Here is a 16,423-nt window from a genome sequence, read left to right on the forward strand (position 1 = left end):
GCTAAGATCATTTTTGTGAAGCGATTCATTTGAGCATTTATCTTTCTTTCATTTTGAATGGTTTGTGGGAAGAAAGGGAGGACTAAATGGGGCAGAGGACAGAGATAGAGAACCAAATGAAAAGTCCTTTTTAAAATTAAAGCCATTTTCCCAGACCGTTCTCTTGCCACAAATGAAAACACACAGAGCAGAAGTCAAAAAAGTGGATTGTTGTCACTCTGGGCTACTGGAGGCCAGGAGAGCCCTGGCATTAATTCCTATAGAAAAGTAGACAAACCTATCCATCTTCCCCTTCTCTTGAAGTACCCTCACTGCCTAAGGGTTCAGGACTCTCTTAAAGTTCATACCAACCTCAGCTCAGTCTAGATGGCAGGGCTTCCCTGGTGAAGGGAAACAGACCCTCTCCAGGGAACTAAGGAGGAAGTGGGTGACTGTAGAAACAAGCCTGAGAGAGTGGGGTGCTATCACAGGAAGGCTGTGGCTACCAGTCCCCTGACAGCATAGCCATGAAGGAGTCAAAACTAGCTAGCAGTGTGTGAAAGAGAGCCAGGTGTGGGGCCCTTCGAGTGGTAGAGACTAACCTTTAACTTATTCCACTCCTCCTCCTGGGCTCCCATCCTAGATTTTCTGAGATTGGAGGCCTAGCCAGAGGAGAAGGTGTGGGTGGTAAGGAGATACGCCTAGCCCCTAGCCAACACACAGATACAGGTGGAAGCTGGCAGAGATCGGGATACACACCTCAAGTCCTCAGTGATCTGTGCGTCTGGCTCATGCATGGTCTCAAGGGAGAGGAGAGAAAAGCCTCGCTCATTTTCTTCAGTTGCCCTCTCTAAGGTGGTTGTGTCTCCTCTCCCCCAATCCTCCGCCTCACCCCATCACGACCAAACAGTACTGAAACTCCATTGCCTTTGCCAGCACTGAGCCTAAAAATTCAGGATTTGATAAGGTTACTGCACCATTGATTTACAATTTTAGATTTTTAAAACCTCCTCAAAGAGACAGATGTTTGGGCTGTTTAAGGACTGAAGAGAAAACCTGCAGCTGCACCAAGGAGTAATCTACTGGACAAATATTTTAATAAAAAGATATGAAGAGATCAGCCCGACCTTGCAAGGTCTTCTGCTTTAAAAAAATCTTTATCAAACCCCTATTCTATGGCTTCAATAAACAGAACCCATTACCTCACGGCATCTTTTGTTGGCCCCATACAAGAGAGAACAAAATGGTTATTCAGGGGAACGCTTTCGATTTTTATTGTGGGTAGCCTGCACAAAGAGCCGTGTTATTGTATTTAAAAGAACCATCTGTAGCAGAAACAATGGCATCAAATTATCTTTGAATACCCACTGAAAAAACATAAAGCTTTTTTTTTTATTCTTCTTCTGTACGGTGGGGGGGATAGAGCAGTGTTAGGATAACTGACTTTTTTGTTGTTCTCTGGGTGCATTCTTCTCGCTCCCCCTCTCTCTCCCCCTCACCCTCTCACTCCTCTCTCTCTCTCCCTCTCCCTCTCTCTTTTAAAAAATCAGCCATTTGGGGTTTTAAGCCATAAACGATTTTTCTTGTTGCAGGGGATTGCAGTGGCAAAGCTAGGCTAGGTCTTGGAGGCTGGTGTAAGGCGAAGCGGGTGAAGGCAGGAGGCTGATGGAGAGACTGGGGGGAAGAAAAGCCGAAATGGATTCCCGGTGCCTTGCATGGAGGACAAGAGGGGAATTGCAAGCTCCTTCAACTGTTCTGTCCGGTGAGAAGTGATCTAGCTTGGACTGACAAGAGGCTCAGGGAGCCCTCACGTTCTTTCGCTTTTTTACCTGCCAATCAAACTGCTACAAGACAACACCCTGATCTGGCATGGACATGTAAGTAGTTTGCAACCCAACTTTGACATTCACTGCTAGCTCACTCCTCTCCGCCCACCCCCCCCAACTCACTTTCTTCCCCTTCATTCTATCTTTTTTTTCTTTTGACCTTTCAGAGATCTGGAAATATATCCTGTGTGGTAGTCATTTAACACAGGCAGATTTAAGTCCGAAAGCGTTAACTTTTGGAATTGAATGCTAATTTTGATTTCTTTAACAAATGCAGAAATGAAGTGACATTATTTTATTCTCTTCTGAACAGTTTTAGTGCTGAACATAATCAGTTGCCTTGCAAGGATGTGTGTTTCTTTTTCTATGAAAATGAAGAAATCTGTGAGCCCCCAGAGAAAAATGCAGAAAGGAAAAATTCAGACTTCCATTTTAAGAATGTTAAATTCTAGCATTTCATCCCTACAAAGAACCTTCTCCAGACCAAGATTACATAGGATGGAAAGAGTGATTTGAGCCAAAGGTACATGTTATTAAGGGGCTGCTGCTATTTCACCTGGAGTCCTCCTATTTTGTTGATGGTTGGGAGGTGAAAAAAAGAAGGAAAGGGACAAGGCGACACCTCGTTCTCTATAAGAGATTGTCATTGACATCTAGAGAGACAAGAGGGCAGAATAAGCAGGAAATATTACCTGAGAGAAGGAATTACAGAGCATGGCGAAGCTGGAAGCTGGAGAAGGGGGGCCTTCTGTGGGAAGTTGTGTGAGGGTTGATAGGGGCTTGTTCTCTGGCGCCCTCTAATGGCAATTTGAGTCAATGTTTTACTTCCCTAATTCAGTACTGGGAAAAGCAGCTGGGTTTTTGTTGTTGCTGTTGGTGGGCTTTTTCTCCTGACTTAGAAACTGGAAACTCTTAGTGGAATAAATTGATTGTTTTCATCCCAGAAACTTATGTATATGCCTTAAAATTATAAATGTTTTCTCCTCAAACATCCCCTCCTTTTCCAAAATTTTGTTAGACTATTAGAGGAGGAGAGCCTAATGGTACATTGATTTATGGAGGGTGGCCCGTGCTCAATTAGTAACTTGGGAAAAGGGATTCCTGTGCTACCTGAACATCATTCTGACTCTTCTAATATACTCGAGAGTTATAGGGAGGTAGGGTAGGGAGGGATGATTTGGAAATTGCAGATTCTGACACGGGCTCATTAGAATACAATTTAAAGGGGGCTCTCAGGAACCTCTGTTATTGCGACATGCGGTGGTCAGGGGGCTTTCCTTCCCGCCTCCTTTTCCTTTTTTCTTTTTCTTCTTTCTTTCGTTATTTTTTTTTAATTTGGTAGATAAAGGTTAATCTTGGGCTGAATGATAGAGCTATGATTGACAAGAGAAAAGGTGTTGAGGGCAGGTCGCGCTGTCTTATTTACAGCCCACTGCTTGCTGTAGAGTCTTTGTTAGGACTGGAAAGCTAATTTAGTGCTGATCAAAAGCACCACAGAGTTAAAGGACTGGTAATGACTGCTAATTTCATTTCAGCCTCATGCATCCCAACTGCTGTAATTAAAGACACGCTATTTAAATACAGGTGAAGGTTTTTTGTTTTTTTTTTTTTAGTTGGGGTGGGGGTGGATGGATTACAATTTTACTTAGATTTCATCTAATACATGGGTGTTCTGTAGTCCAACATCAGATTTTTTTTTAAAGAGCCGATTTATGTCATTTATACCTGGCTTTGCAGAATCGGCAGTGTGAAATGTGTCAATCACATAAAAGCTCCTGTTTAAAGAAACAGGGGGGAAAAAAGGATGCAGAGGAGTAACTGTTTGGGGGGGGATTTAAATATTTGGGTCTCTTTTTTTTCTGCTTCAAATTAATAGAAGGGCCTTCGAAATAGCTAAAGTATTTGAAACTTGGGGCAGGGTTAACAGGCCAAAGGGATCAGTGTCAGCTTTTAAGACTTCTAAAAAGATCATGTGAACAGATGGAAAAATATATTTTTAATTAAATAATTTTCCCTACACTGGAGCAGAGTTGGCTCAGAAACCGTGTAATTCCTCAACCGATAGGAGTTTCTTTATGAGAACATCAAAGCATAAAAAGCTCTACATTTTCGTAGTTGGTTAAAATTGATAACCCCCCCCACACACACACACACCCCAAAAAAGAATTTAGCCTTTAATCTCTTTTTATCCACGAAGACTAAAGCTCTGTACTCGACCCCGCGAGCGGTTTTCGCCTTCCGGGGCTGGAACCCGACTCAGATGTGAAGCGGCACTGAGCGGCAGCGCAGGTTCGTGCCCAGCGCCCCCTGTTGGACACAGTGGGAGCAGCGCAGCGCCAGTCCTGGAAATCGCTAGAACCTTGCTCTGGGGTTAGATACAACTCTTTATTACCCTCCAAAAAAAGGAGATGGGGTGAAGAAACAAGTTTTTGTATCCTTGAAATATAATTTTTACCCAATAAAAAGTTAAAAGGAAAAAATACACTTTTAATTCAGTAAAAAGACTAACCTATTCCTCCTCCTCACATCCCAGCCACCCCCTACCCCCATTTGGGTTTGGGACTCTTATTAAAGATTCTGCAATAGTAAATCAGGTAGAGAAGCATGATTTTTAAAACAAAGAGAATTTTCTTCTGTAGCAGAGGAGAACCAAGAAAAAAAGTTACTTCTCCCGTTCTATCCATATTCAAAAAATAAAACGGAAGATGCTGCTGCCTGCTTTTTTGACGTCGTCAGCAGCATCTTGAATGCCATTACAGTCTTGCAAGTATTGTAACTGAGTCACCGAGTAAACGCAATATTTGCTCCATTTTATTTGTTTATTTTTAGAATGTAATTAAAAGGCCAGTCTGTTCTTGGAATCCTTCCCATCCCCCAAACCAAGCTTGGTCAAACTTTTCCTTTACCGGCTAGCGGTTAAATTTCAGGTATTATTTCAGGAACAGGTGCCTAACACCTTTCTTCTTTTATCCCAGCCATAGGATTTCAGGGGCAGTGTATCAATAATAAAGAGTATTTTCTTTTGAAATTCATCATTTTAACTGACCAGGAATCCCAATTACCCTAAGGGTAAGAGGACTATGTTTACACTTCCAAAAACTGCCTGTGTACATAAGAAAGAGCTTTGGCTTTTTCTCTGGTCAGCAAGTAAGGACAAAAGTACACTATGCATTCTTTCAGAAAGGTAAACTATAAAAATGAGACATCCTTTGAATTTAAAACAATGGGAAAATATGGGTTCATTTAGATGTTTAAAATCAAATTGAAACAATTCGTGTGCTCAAATATAAGATCTCAACAAGGTGTTTTATGATTTCAATCATCAGGAATATACTTAAATTTTTAATATTTAGATAAAAAACCTTAGGAAGTTTAGGGCTTGCTCTTTTCCTTTTCTTTCTGAGTTTGCCAGTTGAAAGAAACCAGCTAAATGTTCCAACAGGATTACTTTTAAAGATATTTACTGTAGCTACGCAAGTTGTCTATGTTGACCTTGGTTTATTCCTCCCACCTCCCAAAATCAGCGGATCCGTGATGGTGCTTGCTTTCAGGGGTATTGCTGGAAATAATTTGGTGCGATGAGAGATGACTTCTCCATCTGATTCCAGAATCGAATTTCAGCTTATGTTTCTCAGTAAATTAATTCGGATACTGTGGCAGGTAAAGAATCAAGGTTTTTGATCAGTTTTTACCCGGAATTCTATCGAAACGAGCTAGCGGGATCCCCTGCTACAGTCACCCCTACCCTTTGCTTTACCAAAAAAACTAGCACCATCGCAGCAACATTAAGTCCAGGCCAGGTTTGGAACCTGCGCCAACCCCGTAAGGTGACAGACGACATGCTGACGGCAGCGGTCCGAGGCTGCCCGTGTCGTGAGGAGGCCAAAGCCAGCAGAGCCGTGGGGGCGACCCACGAAATGGGATGTACGCCTGCAGTTTGTAAGTGATGCAGAATTTGCAGGAGCAGAGGCCTGGGGATTTCTACCCCGTTCCGCCCCCTCTGGGGTCCCAACTCGTAGGGAGAAGCCGGGAAAGGGGAGGAAGGAGCCGCACCTGGCGGTGGGCAGGCGGGCGGGCAGTTTAAGTCCTCGGCATCCCGGGGCCCAAGGAGAAAGCGCAACTACTAGCTGGGGACAGAGAACTAAACAAGTGGGTGGCCCAGGCCTGGCAAAGCACGCAGCTCTCCCAGCACTGTGTCGTTTCTGTGGTTTCGGGCGGCCTCAGTCCCAGCCGGAATCCCACGCCCCCCGGCCCGCCAGCAGCAAGGCAGCTCTCCAGTCCCTGGAGATCGGGGAGGGGGCAGCGAGTGACTTGACTCCTTAGGAGCAGGCAAAGCCTCGCTGGCCACCGGCTGCGCTTTTCCGCAGCCGGGGGGAAAAAAAAAAAAGCCCTTTAGGGGCGGGGCGGACATTTCTGGTCTCCTGTCCCAGCGTCCAGGCCTGAGCCCGAGCCCGTTGGCTGCGCGCCCTGTTTTGTAAGGAGTCAATCTTGCCGGATTCTGAGGCCATCCAGGATGATGGGCCGGCCTAGCTTGGGACCCCTGAGCGGATGCCACCTCCTCAGCCCCCTCTTCTCTCCGTGCCATCTTTCCTGACGAACCCAAGCCTCAACTTTGAAAAGCCGGTTATGTGGCTTGGAGTTTGTTAGCTATTAGGAGGTAGAGAAAGTTACTGATTATTAAGACCGAGATTCATGGATGAGCCCTCATTTAAGTTTGCTCTTTTACTTTGTTTTTAAACTTTGAAGATACTTTAGTTTCTTGATCCAACCCTTAGAGAGAGAAGGCGCCAGGGAGAAAGCCCAGCCAGGCAGGCCTGAAGGACCTGGGACGCTGACAGATACTCACCTTGCCACCACTCAGCGGGCAGACAAACTCTGCCAGACTGTGGGTCCTAATCCAGGGCCTGCTGTGTGGGTTGCCGAAGGGTGTTGAAACCACAAGTACAACTTGACACCGTTGAGCCCATGGTGCTTGTCAATAATCTGTGAATTAGGTGCAGAGATTGTCACTGTAGATCATAACAGTTTCTGAAGGACTCATTACAGCCTATCGTGTCAATGATCTTCAAATTAAGGGGAGAGGGTGGGGCGGGAGGGAAAAGGAGTGGGGAGAGCCTACAAAAAAGGGAAGAAGGGTTGGAGGGGAGATAAAAGTCAGAGCCCCAGCTCAGAAAGAGCCTTTAAAGATTATCAGGCTAGCTATCTGAGAATTCCATTGGGATGGGTTTGGAAGCCCAACTCTATTTGAGCCAGAGCAGGAGGGGGGTGGGGGCGCTAGGGGGTGAGCAGAAGTGGGCCCCTGGGAAGGCAGACTTCTCAGACATTTCTTTTGAGGCCAGAAGAGCTTTTGGGGAGAGGGCTCCAGATGTCAATGGGAGGCCCCGAGGATGCCAGCCCGCCCAGGACGGGTGTGCACTCTCATTTGGAGCACTTTCCAGGGTGAGCCACAGCTGCAAATCTTTGAAAAAAGAAAGTGGGTAACAGTTTTGTTTAGGGTGGATGGTGCTTGTAGGGTGATTTTCCCCCCAATGGTTTGCTTTCTGCTTCTTTTCATGCAAACAGGTAAAAGACTTTCTCCCTTTTCCTTTGATAGTTTTCCTGTCCCTTAAGCAGACCTAATTGATTTCCCCAATTGATTTCCCCAACTTGCTTTTTGAGGTACCAAACACCTCTGCCCCCTGAGGTAGTTGGTTTTTGTCACTTTTTGTGAGTTTGTATTTTGTCCAATTACACTTCTGAAGAAAGAAGACTAAATGCCATTGCTGCAGCTTGGAAGGGGCAGGATAGGAGAAGCGTGGCCTTCTTGCGTGGTGGGCTGCTGGTGCATTGAGTGTGTGCCTGGCATGCACTGGGGTGTGATTCATGCACCATTTAGGTTTGTTTTCCCACAAAAGTTGTGGTCACAACTAAATGAAATAATCACGGTTGGAGAATCTAAAACAATCATCCTTTTTTTTTCTAAAATGAAGGTAACAACCCTAGTACCTAGAAAATTGGGGATTCTAATGAAGCCTCGTTCCTTGGCTATGATGAATTGCACAAGAGTGTGGTCAGTCAGGGTGATAGGTATTTAGACTCCCAAGCAGTGATTTAGAGGTATGGTGTGGCACATGGGTGTGTTGGGCCAATTGCAGTTCCTGGTGATTTGTTTGCCAGGCTTTTGTTTTTTATTCCCTTTTCCTAATTTTTAAGATAAAAATTACAGGCTCATTTCTTTTTTCAGTGCAACCAACAACCACTCTTGGTGACAGCTCTTTAAATTTTCAGATTGTCTTTTTTTTTTTAAGGGAATTTCTATTTTAATTAGATTATTTAATGGGTGCACTGTATTTTTTCCCCTGGACAACACGTGCAGAGCAGAGACAGAATTTTACCTTAAATCACGTGATACCTCAGTAGTGAAGTGACATTGTGAAGTGTAAATCCTTTTCCAGGAAATATCTGAGCTGGGCTATCTGAAGGATGTCCATACATGTGTGATGCTATAAGCAATATGATGGTTATTATGTAGAGCCCTGAAGACATACACTAGTGATTAGATATTACTTTTGTTGCTATAATTTGAAGAGGAAAATATATTTAGTTTTGTAACTACCGAATTCTCTTTAAAATGTATTTATTTCATCAGTGGGAATTAGATGAAAGAGAATGAGTATAAAAAGGGCCTGAATGCTGAGCAGCTCTGCATTCCTTAGGTTTCAAGGGTCCTTACAGCTCTTGAATGAAATTATTTGGTAAAATCGGGTCTGGATTGAAATCGCATTTGTTACCCCCTTGTTCATTTGTTATGTGTAATACCACTTCTAGAAATTAAAGCAAGGTGCTGAAGGGACAGACAAGAAAAAAAAATATGATTAAGCAATTTTAAATTGCCAATCTACCATGTGTCCATATGCATATCATATGCATATCTTTGCCTTAGTACATAAAAAAGGATAGAGGTATATGCTTGTGTTTGTATCATCTGGAAACATTTATTATAGTTCCCATCAATAATCCTTCACACTTCCAAAATCTAACAAGTTTAGCAATAGGAAGAAAATGAAGGAAATGTAGATGAAAGAGTTTCTATCATTTTGAAAACTGCTTTATAAAAATTGCTCCGGGATTGATTTCCTGTGAGGGGTCCTTTTACAGTTCTCTAAAGCAAATGCAGTTTGCTTCACTTTACTAATTTTTGCTCTTACTTTCAATACCCAAACTTTTTCCAGCTTGTGTCTTATTATTTTTTTTAAACGTGTGATGCTTTCTTAAGGAAAAGAAATTCTCTAGTACCTTTCTTTACCTCCATTTATCAGTGTTTGTTTCATAAATCTTGGAGAATCAAGTGTTGATCATTCTGGAATTCTTGTGGCATGCTCCAATTTGGAGTGATTGAAGTGTTTTGTGATTTAGTGGGGGGAAGGAAACATTTTTAAAATTGGCTTATACCAGTGTCTTTACTCTGTAATTCTCAGTTTTCTTCTGCTAGGGGATAAACATCAATAAAACCTCATTTTACCAGATTGCACCAGCATTGTCCTAAATATTGAAATCTTCCTTTATTTTTGGCTTTTCAAAACAGGAAATTTTCTTGAATTGCCACACTTCTCTTTTTCCTTCTATCTGCCTGTCACTTGCCATACTGGGGCGACCTCTCCCACTGCATCACGATCCCTGCTACGTCCACTGAGAGTGGCCGTAATTGGAAGGTTAGGATCCGGAGGAAACGGAACAAAAAAGGGAGGAAAAAAACCCCTTCACTTGGCCAAATCTGGCTCCTAATACATTTAACCAGTTCCAGAATTAGAAAGCTTTTCTGTACATTTTCTTCTATTTCTCTCTCTTTTTTTCCTTACGTAATGAAATTAAAACTTTTGGAGCCCACAGTTGACATTTTTCAGAAAATTGAGTTATCAAGGCAGTAATTATTTCACGGGGAGATAAAACTCTCATAGCCCTAACTGTCAAATAGGGCCCTTTTCAGATTTTAATTACAAAATAAAATTAGTCTGCTCTTCCTCAGAATGGTTTGTGAGTGGTTAAACAGAGCTTTCCCCCCCAATACTGGTGGTCGTCGTCAAACTCTGCTAATTAGCAATGCTGAGAAATTCCAGTTAACAAGGACATTCTCCAAGACTCTGCAGGTTCCCTGCCGTTTGCCTTCATTTCCATAAGAAGATTAAGAGAGGAGGGGAACACACTCAAATGCAGATGCAGAAAAGAAGCGTTTTTTTTAACAAGCATCATAATAGTAAGATGCTTGGCTAGTTCTCACCTAATTACTGCAAGTTAAACCTCTATTTGCCACTAAGAAGAAAAAATAAGTCTGCAGTCCCCTATCCACAAAATTGTTAGTTGGCTTCAGATATAATACTTGAGGAGGGATGAGGGGAGTTTAGGAGAAAAATATCAATGAAAAACTTTATTTTTAAATAAAATTGAGCTACACATAACCAGTTAAGGTTTTCTGGCTGGGGCCTATGGTAGAACAAAATCAGATCTGAATATCCCAGGAATTAGGCATTTTTATTCTTAATTTCTAATCTTGCTCTAAGTGTGCCGCTGTTTGCTGCTCATGAAAGGGGAATGTTACACTCTCTTTGGATTAAGCACTTCCAATTTTCATAAATTGTGCCAATGGCAACATTTAAAAATTTTGGAGGGTGAAGTGCCCTCTTCCAATTCTTATTTTGATTCCCAAGTAGTCAGTGTTGTATTATTATTACTCTAGCCCTCTGTTACAAACTTAAAACAATACTGCTTCTTTTATCCATTGTAATTGTTATAGTTATAATATTTAGGGGCCAGTGATGGTGCTGGGTTGAATTAGAATGGCTAGTGATCTGATTTTTTTAATGCATATGTTCTTTTAAAAAAATCCACTGAGAACAATTGTTTCTGCTATCACCATCTTCTTTAATCTTATTTTCATAGCACATTATTATGCATAAATACCAGCCACAGTTAGTTTATTGCCTTGATAAGTAGAGCAAGCTTAATTAAAATAAAGCTGTAAATAAATGCAACCAATGATAACACAATTGTAATGTATTTCCATAGCTTATTTATATGATAAAAGCAATTAACAAAAGACCTAGCCAGCCCCTTTAACCTCTTAAATGAATTATTAGAGTTTAGGCACAAGCACATGCATCTGAGAATGTATAAAAGCTTTTATATATCATCCCAAGGGAAAAAAAAATGTGCTTCTTACTACTTCCCCTTGAGAGACAGGAAGAGAGAGATTAGAAATGTTTGCTTCTATAACCATCCGTTATTAATATTTATTTTAAGACATGTATACCACCATTATCCACACCAACCCCTTGGTTTTATCTTCAAACTTAATTATCCATAAGTTTTTATTTTCCCCTGGTTTTTGAAATAATGCTACTAAGCAGAGACCAATGCATACACAATCATAAAGTGGATGCTTGGTCTGTCTGCCCTTCGTGGCGTCTGGACAATCATAATTCATTCATATGTTGAATCTCATAATTTGTACCTCTTTTTTCCATGGTTTAACCTCCCACTTATCTCGAGGTTATATATGTACATTTCTATGTTAAGCAAATTAAATCTGATTCTCATGATTTGGTTCCATCGCTTATATGATATGTGAACTTCCCTTTTGTTTAGATTAAGTGTAATTAATTTGATCTTCCTCCCATCCCCCTCGTCGTTTTTTTTTTCTTTATTTCGAAACACCTTCTTTTAAAGGTAAAAGCCAGTCTTGGAAAACAGCATCCACCAGTAGGGGGCGCACCAGCCACATCCCTGAAACCAAGTCGCACTGAAAAGTCTTAGTGGCCGCCTTCTCTTCCCCAAATCCATGCAATCTTTCCTCTTTCCTACTCTTCTTGTCTGTGATTAGCTTAATATTACATCTCGAATAAGCAGAGGACAATGCTTTATTTTGAAGAGTGATATATTTATGCGTTTCGAGGAGGCCAGTCTCTTCCTTCCCGGGTTCCCAAGAACTAAAACAAACCGTAACTTAAGAGGAAAAGGAAAACCTGCGGGGGTTGATTGGAAATGGTAATTTATTGAGAAAAGTCTGCTGCAGGATTCTTGTTCTCAACTTTTCTGAGTTTCCAGTAAGCATCCTTATCTTGAGTTGAACAAGAACAGAGAAGCTTGGGAGGGCAGGGATTGAAGAAGTTGGAGTGGGGATGATGACGGTTATGTGGAGCTTAGTAAGAAAGAAAACAATGCAAAGTTTTGTAAAGATAATAAATGGAATGTGGCCGACAGATACAGTTTAGTACCTTTTCTTAGGGTGAGTAGGGTGGATCACGGGGCAGGGGGAGGAGAGAGTGTTACAGAAGAAAGAAATTAAGTAACCCTGATGGTTTAAGCCCTTTATAAAAAAGAAATGGCATCAAGGTTCCCCCCACCCCCACCCCCGCTTTGTAGTCAAGTGCATTTTAGCCACAAAGATCCCAACAAGAGAGTGGAAGGAAACTTAGACGGGGCTTTGTTTGACTCCGTGTAGCGACAACAAGAGAAACAAAACTACCTATTTGTAACGGACGTGCTGCCATTGCGCTCCGCATTGAGCGCCTACCTATTGAAATCTTTACGTCCGGACAATGGGAGAGCGGCTAAAATTACCCTCTCGGGTCCTGGGCGGGCGGGATTTCTGAGCCCCTACCCCCGCCCCCACCCACCCTCCTGCAGCCCTGGCCTCGCCGGGCTCGCGGCTTCCCCAGTGCCGGCCGTTTCCTCCGGCCCCAACTGCCTGCACCTGTGCCCGGCTCGCACCGCCCAGCCTCTGCGGCCCAGAGCCCCCTCCCAGCGCGGCCCCCAGACCCCGGCTGATCGCCTGAGGGCAGTGCCGGGGCTGCTTCTGCTGGAGGCCCGGGACTCTGCGCGGGAGCGAGCTGGCGAGGGCGGCCCGCTGGCCACCTCCGCGCGGCGCCGCGGCGCGCCGGGCGCCGTGGAGTGGGGCTGAGGCTCCCCCAGTGTCCCGCACTTCTGGGCGTCCTTCGGTTGAGCCCTTTCATCGCCCTGCAGCCCCCTTTCGAAACCTGCACAACTAAAGCCCCCCTGTGGGGGCGGCTCAGCCGGAGCGGGGCCCAAGACGGGCAGCCCCTCCGCGCGCGCCGAGCGGGGCAGCGCCCGGGGAGGCGCGGCGGCGGAGAGCGAGCGCGCTGCGGGCCCGGGCTGAGCTGCGGTGGGGCGGCCGGGAGCGTGGCGGCGGCTAACCCAGGGCCTGCCCCGCCTCGGCCGAGCAGGATTCATTTTTAAACCCAAGCAAATTGCGTGGAAGCCAGGAGGGCGTTCGGGACAGAGCTTCCAACTTGTGGTCGGGACAGAGCGAGCGGGGGGGGGGGGGGTGAGCCAGCCGCGGGCCCCCGTGGAGTGAGAGGCGAGGGAGCAGCCCCGGGAGGCCGCAGTCGGGGCCCGTGTGCGGGGGAGCGGGAGAACAATGCCGCGCCAGCCCCGGCGCCGCCCGCTCCCTGAAACTCCGGGGGGACGGGCGCCCCGGCCGCCCACCCCGCCCCGCCCCCGCACCTTCGCGGCTTCTCGCGCCGCGTCCGCGCCCCGGCGGCCCGCACCGAAAAGTGAATCACTGCGAAGTTTAAAGGGAAGCGTCGCAGACTTAGTGCTGTTTACCCACTTCCTCCGAAAAGGCGTGCGGTGTGACCTGTTGCTGCGAGCGGGGATACAAAGGTTTCTCCGCGGCGGGCGGGCGGTGGGAGCCGCCGGCCCCTCCCCGCCCCCCCCCGCCCCCTCCCCCTCCCCCCGCGGCCCGCGCGCCGAGGCCCCGCCCCGTTTCATGCAAAACCCGGCGGCGAGGCCGGGCTCGAGTGGAGGAGCCGCCGCGCGCTGATTGGTCGCCGGAAACCCATTTATTCCCTGACAGCCCCCATCACATGGATGGTTGTCTATTAACTTGTTCAAAAAAGTATCAGGAGTTGTCAAGGCAGAGAAGAGTGTTTGCAAAAGGGGGAAAGTAGTTTGCTGCCTCTTTAAGACTAGGACTGAGAGAAAGAAGAGGAGAGAGAAAGAAAGGGAGAGAAGTTTGAGCCCCAGGCTTAAGCCTTTCCAAAAAATAATAATAACAAGCATCGGCGGCGGCTGCATCGGCCAGAAGAGGAGGGAAGCGCTTTTTTTTGATCCTGATTCCAGTTTGCCTCTCTCTTTTCTTCCCCCAAATTATTCTTCGTCTGATTTTCCTCGCGGAGCCCTGCGCTCCCGACACCCCCGCCCGCCTCCCCTCCTCTTCTCCCCCCGCCCGCGGGCCCCCCAAAGTCCCGGCCGGGCCGAGGGTCGGCGGCCGCCGGCGGGCCGGGCCCGCGCACAGCGCCCGCATGTACAACATGATGGAGACGGAGCTGAAGCCGCCGGGCCCACAGCAAACTTCGGGGGGCGGCGGCGGCGGCGGCAACTCCACCGCGGCGGCGGCGGCCGGCGGCAACCAGAAGAACAGCCCGGACCGCGTCAAGCGGCCCATGAACGCCTTCATGGTGTGGTCCCGCGGGCAGCGGCGCAAGATGGCCCAAGAGAACCCCAAGATGCACAACTCGGAGATCAGCAAGCGCCTGGGCGCCGAGTGGAAACTTTTGTCGGAGACGGAGAAGCGGCCGTTCATTGACGAGGCCAAGCGGCTGCGAGCGCTGCACATGAAGGAGCACCCGGATTATAAATACCGGCCCCGGCGGAAAACCAAGACGCTCATGAAGAAGGATAAGTACACGCTGCCCGGCGGGCTGCTGGCCCCGGGCGGCAACAGCATGGCGAGCGGGGTCGGGGTGGGCGCGGGCCTGGGCGCGGGCGTGAACCAGCGCATGGACAGCTACGCGCACATGAACGGCTGGAGCAACGGCAGCTACGGCATGATGCAGGACCAGCTGGGCTATCCGCAGCACCCGGGCCTCAACGCGCACGGCGCCGCGCAGATGCAGCCCATGCACCGCTACGACGTGAGCGCCCTGCAGTACAACTCCATGACCAGCTCGCAGACCTACATGAACGGCTCGCCCACCTACAGCATGTCCTACTCGCAGCAGGGCACCCCCGGCATGGCGCTCGGCTCCATGGGCTCGGTGGTCAAGTCCGAGGCCAGTTCCAGCCCCCCTGTGGTTACCTCTTCCTCCCACTCCAGGGCGCCCTGCCAGGCCGGGGACCTCCGGGACATGATCAGCATGTATCTCCCCGGCGCCGAGGTGCCGGAGCCAGCCGCGCCCAGCAGACTTCACATGTCCCAGCACTACCAGAGCGGCCCGGTGCCCGGCACGGCCATCAACGGCACACTGCCCCTCTCGCACATGTGAGGGCCGGACAGTGAACTAGAGGGGGGGATTTTCAAAGAAAAAAAAAAAGAGGGGAATGGGAGGAGAGTAAGAAACAGCGTGGAGAAAAACCTGGTACGCTCAAAACAAACAAGTCATCACCCACAGCAAAATGACATCTGTCTGCAAAGGAGAACACCAATCCCGTCTACACTCACAAAACGCGCCGCGATACCGACAAAAAAAACTTTTATGAGAGATTCTGGACTTCTTTTGGGGGGGGACTATTTTTGTACAGAGAAAACCGGTGGGGTGGGCCTGGGGCGGGCGAGGGAATGGACCCTTGTATAGATCTGGAGGAAAGAAAACTACGCAAAACTTTTTAAAAGTTCTAGTGATACGGTAGGAGCTTTGCAGAAAGTTTGCAAAAGTCTTTACCAATAATATTTAGAGCTAGTCTCCAAGCGACGAAAAAATGTTTTAATATTTGCAAGCAACTTTTGTATAGTATTTATCGAGATAAACATGGCAATCAAAATGTCCATTGTTTATAAGCTGAGAATTTGCCAATATTTTTCAAGGAAAGGCTTCTTGCTGAATTTTGATTCTGCAGCTGAAATTTAGGACAGTTGCAAACGTGGAAAGAAGAAAATTATTAAGATTTGGACATTTTAATTGTTTAAAAATTGTACAAAAGGAAAAAACTAGGATAAGTACTGGTAAAACTATCTCCGTGGTCTTTAAAGGAGCAAAAGTTTTAGATTGTACTAAATTTTTTAACTTAACTGTTAAAAGAAAAAAATGGCCATGCAGGTTGACATCACTGGTAATTTATAATAGCTTTTGTTTCCCAAGTTTTCATTTTGTTCAGATAAAAGAAAAACATGAAATTACTGTGTTTGAAATATTTTCTTATGGTTTGTAATATTTCTGTAAATTTATTGTGATATTTTAAGGTCCCCCCTCCCCTTTTATTTTCCGTAGTTGTATTTTAAAGATTCGGCTCTGTATTATTTGAATCAGTCTGCCGAGAATCCATGTATATATTTGAACTAATACCATCCTCATAACAGGTACATTTTCAACTTAAGTTTTTACTCCATTATGCACAGTTTGAGATAAATAAATTTTTGAAATATGGACACTGAAATTATTCTTGAGTCTTTCATTTATTTGGATAACACTGATTATACTTAACTTCGGGGAATGTGCTGTGCTCATCCAAGAAAGCAAAATTCCTAGAACCTTGGTATTCTTTTCCAGTAGCATGTGCTAATGTTAACAGCAACAAATAGATGGCTGGATGATTAATTAAGTACTCGAAAAATGTGAAATGCTATGTCATTTCTAAAACAGGAACTGGAGGCATATATTGTGAGTCCACCCCCTCCTTTCCCG

General features: G+C 45.9%; 2 protein-coding genes and 1 long non-coding RNA gene across 3 annotated transcripts in view; 2 read left to right on the forward strand and 1 right to left on the reverse strand.

Annotated features, from left to right (window-relative positions):
• LOC128780200 (uncharacterized) overlaps nucleotides 1-16,423 on the forward strand; it is a 486,095-nt gene that overhangs the window by 446,034 nt on the left and 23,638 nt on the right. The window contains exon 3 of the transcript XR_011650856.1: nucleotides 1,572-1,856. The gene's annotated coding sequence lies outside the window, so the exon portion shown is untranslated. The remainder of the gene's footprint in view (nucleotides 1-1,571; nucleotides 1,857-16,423) is intronic.
• LOC139440519 (uncharacterized) lies at nucleotides 5,236-13,476 on the reverse strand. Its single transcript, XR_011650748.1, has 3 exons — nucleotides 13,305-13,476; nucleotides 6,652-6,788; nucleotides 5,236-5,456 (listed from the first exon to the last, which is right to left on the reverse strand). It is a non-coding gene; the product is annotated as an uncharacterized lncRNA (long non-coding RNA).
• Nucleotides 13,626-16,175, forward strand: SOX2 (SRY-box transcription factor 2). Its single transcript, XM_053918120.2, has one exon. It carries the CDS (start codon nucleotides 14,105-14,107, stop codon nucleotides 15,065-15,067), a length of 963 nt encoding a protein of 320 aa, XP_053774095.1. The 5' UTR covers nucleotides 13,626-14,104; the 3' UTR covers nucleotides 15,068-16,175.

This window comes from Desmodus rotundus, chromosome 2 (assembly GCF_022682495.2).
Source record: "Desmodus rotundus isolate HL8 chromosome 2, HLdesRot8A.1, whole genome shotgun sequence".
Lineage (NCBI taxonomy): Eukaryota > Metazoa > Chordata > Mammalia > Chiroptera > Phyllostomidae > Desmodus > Desmodus rotundus.

Bases quoted from the DNA above. Each gene is read 5' to 3' on its own strand.
- SOX2 (XM_053918120.2), top strand. From the start codon at position 14,105: ATGTACAACATGATGGAGACGGAGCTGAAGCCGCCGGGCCCACAGCAA.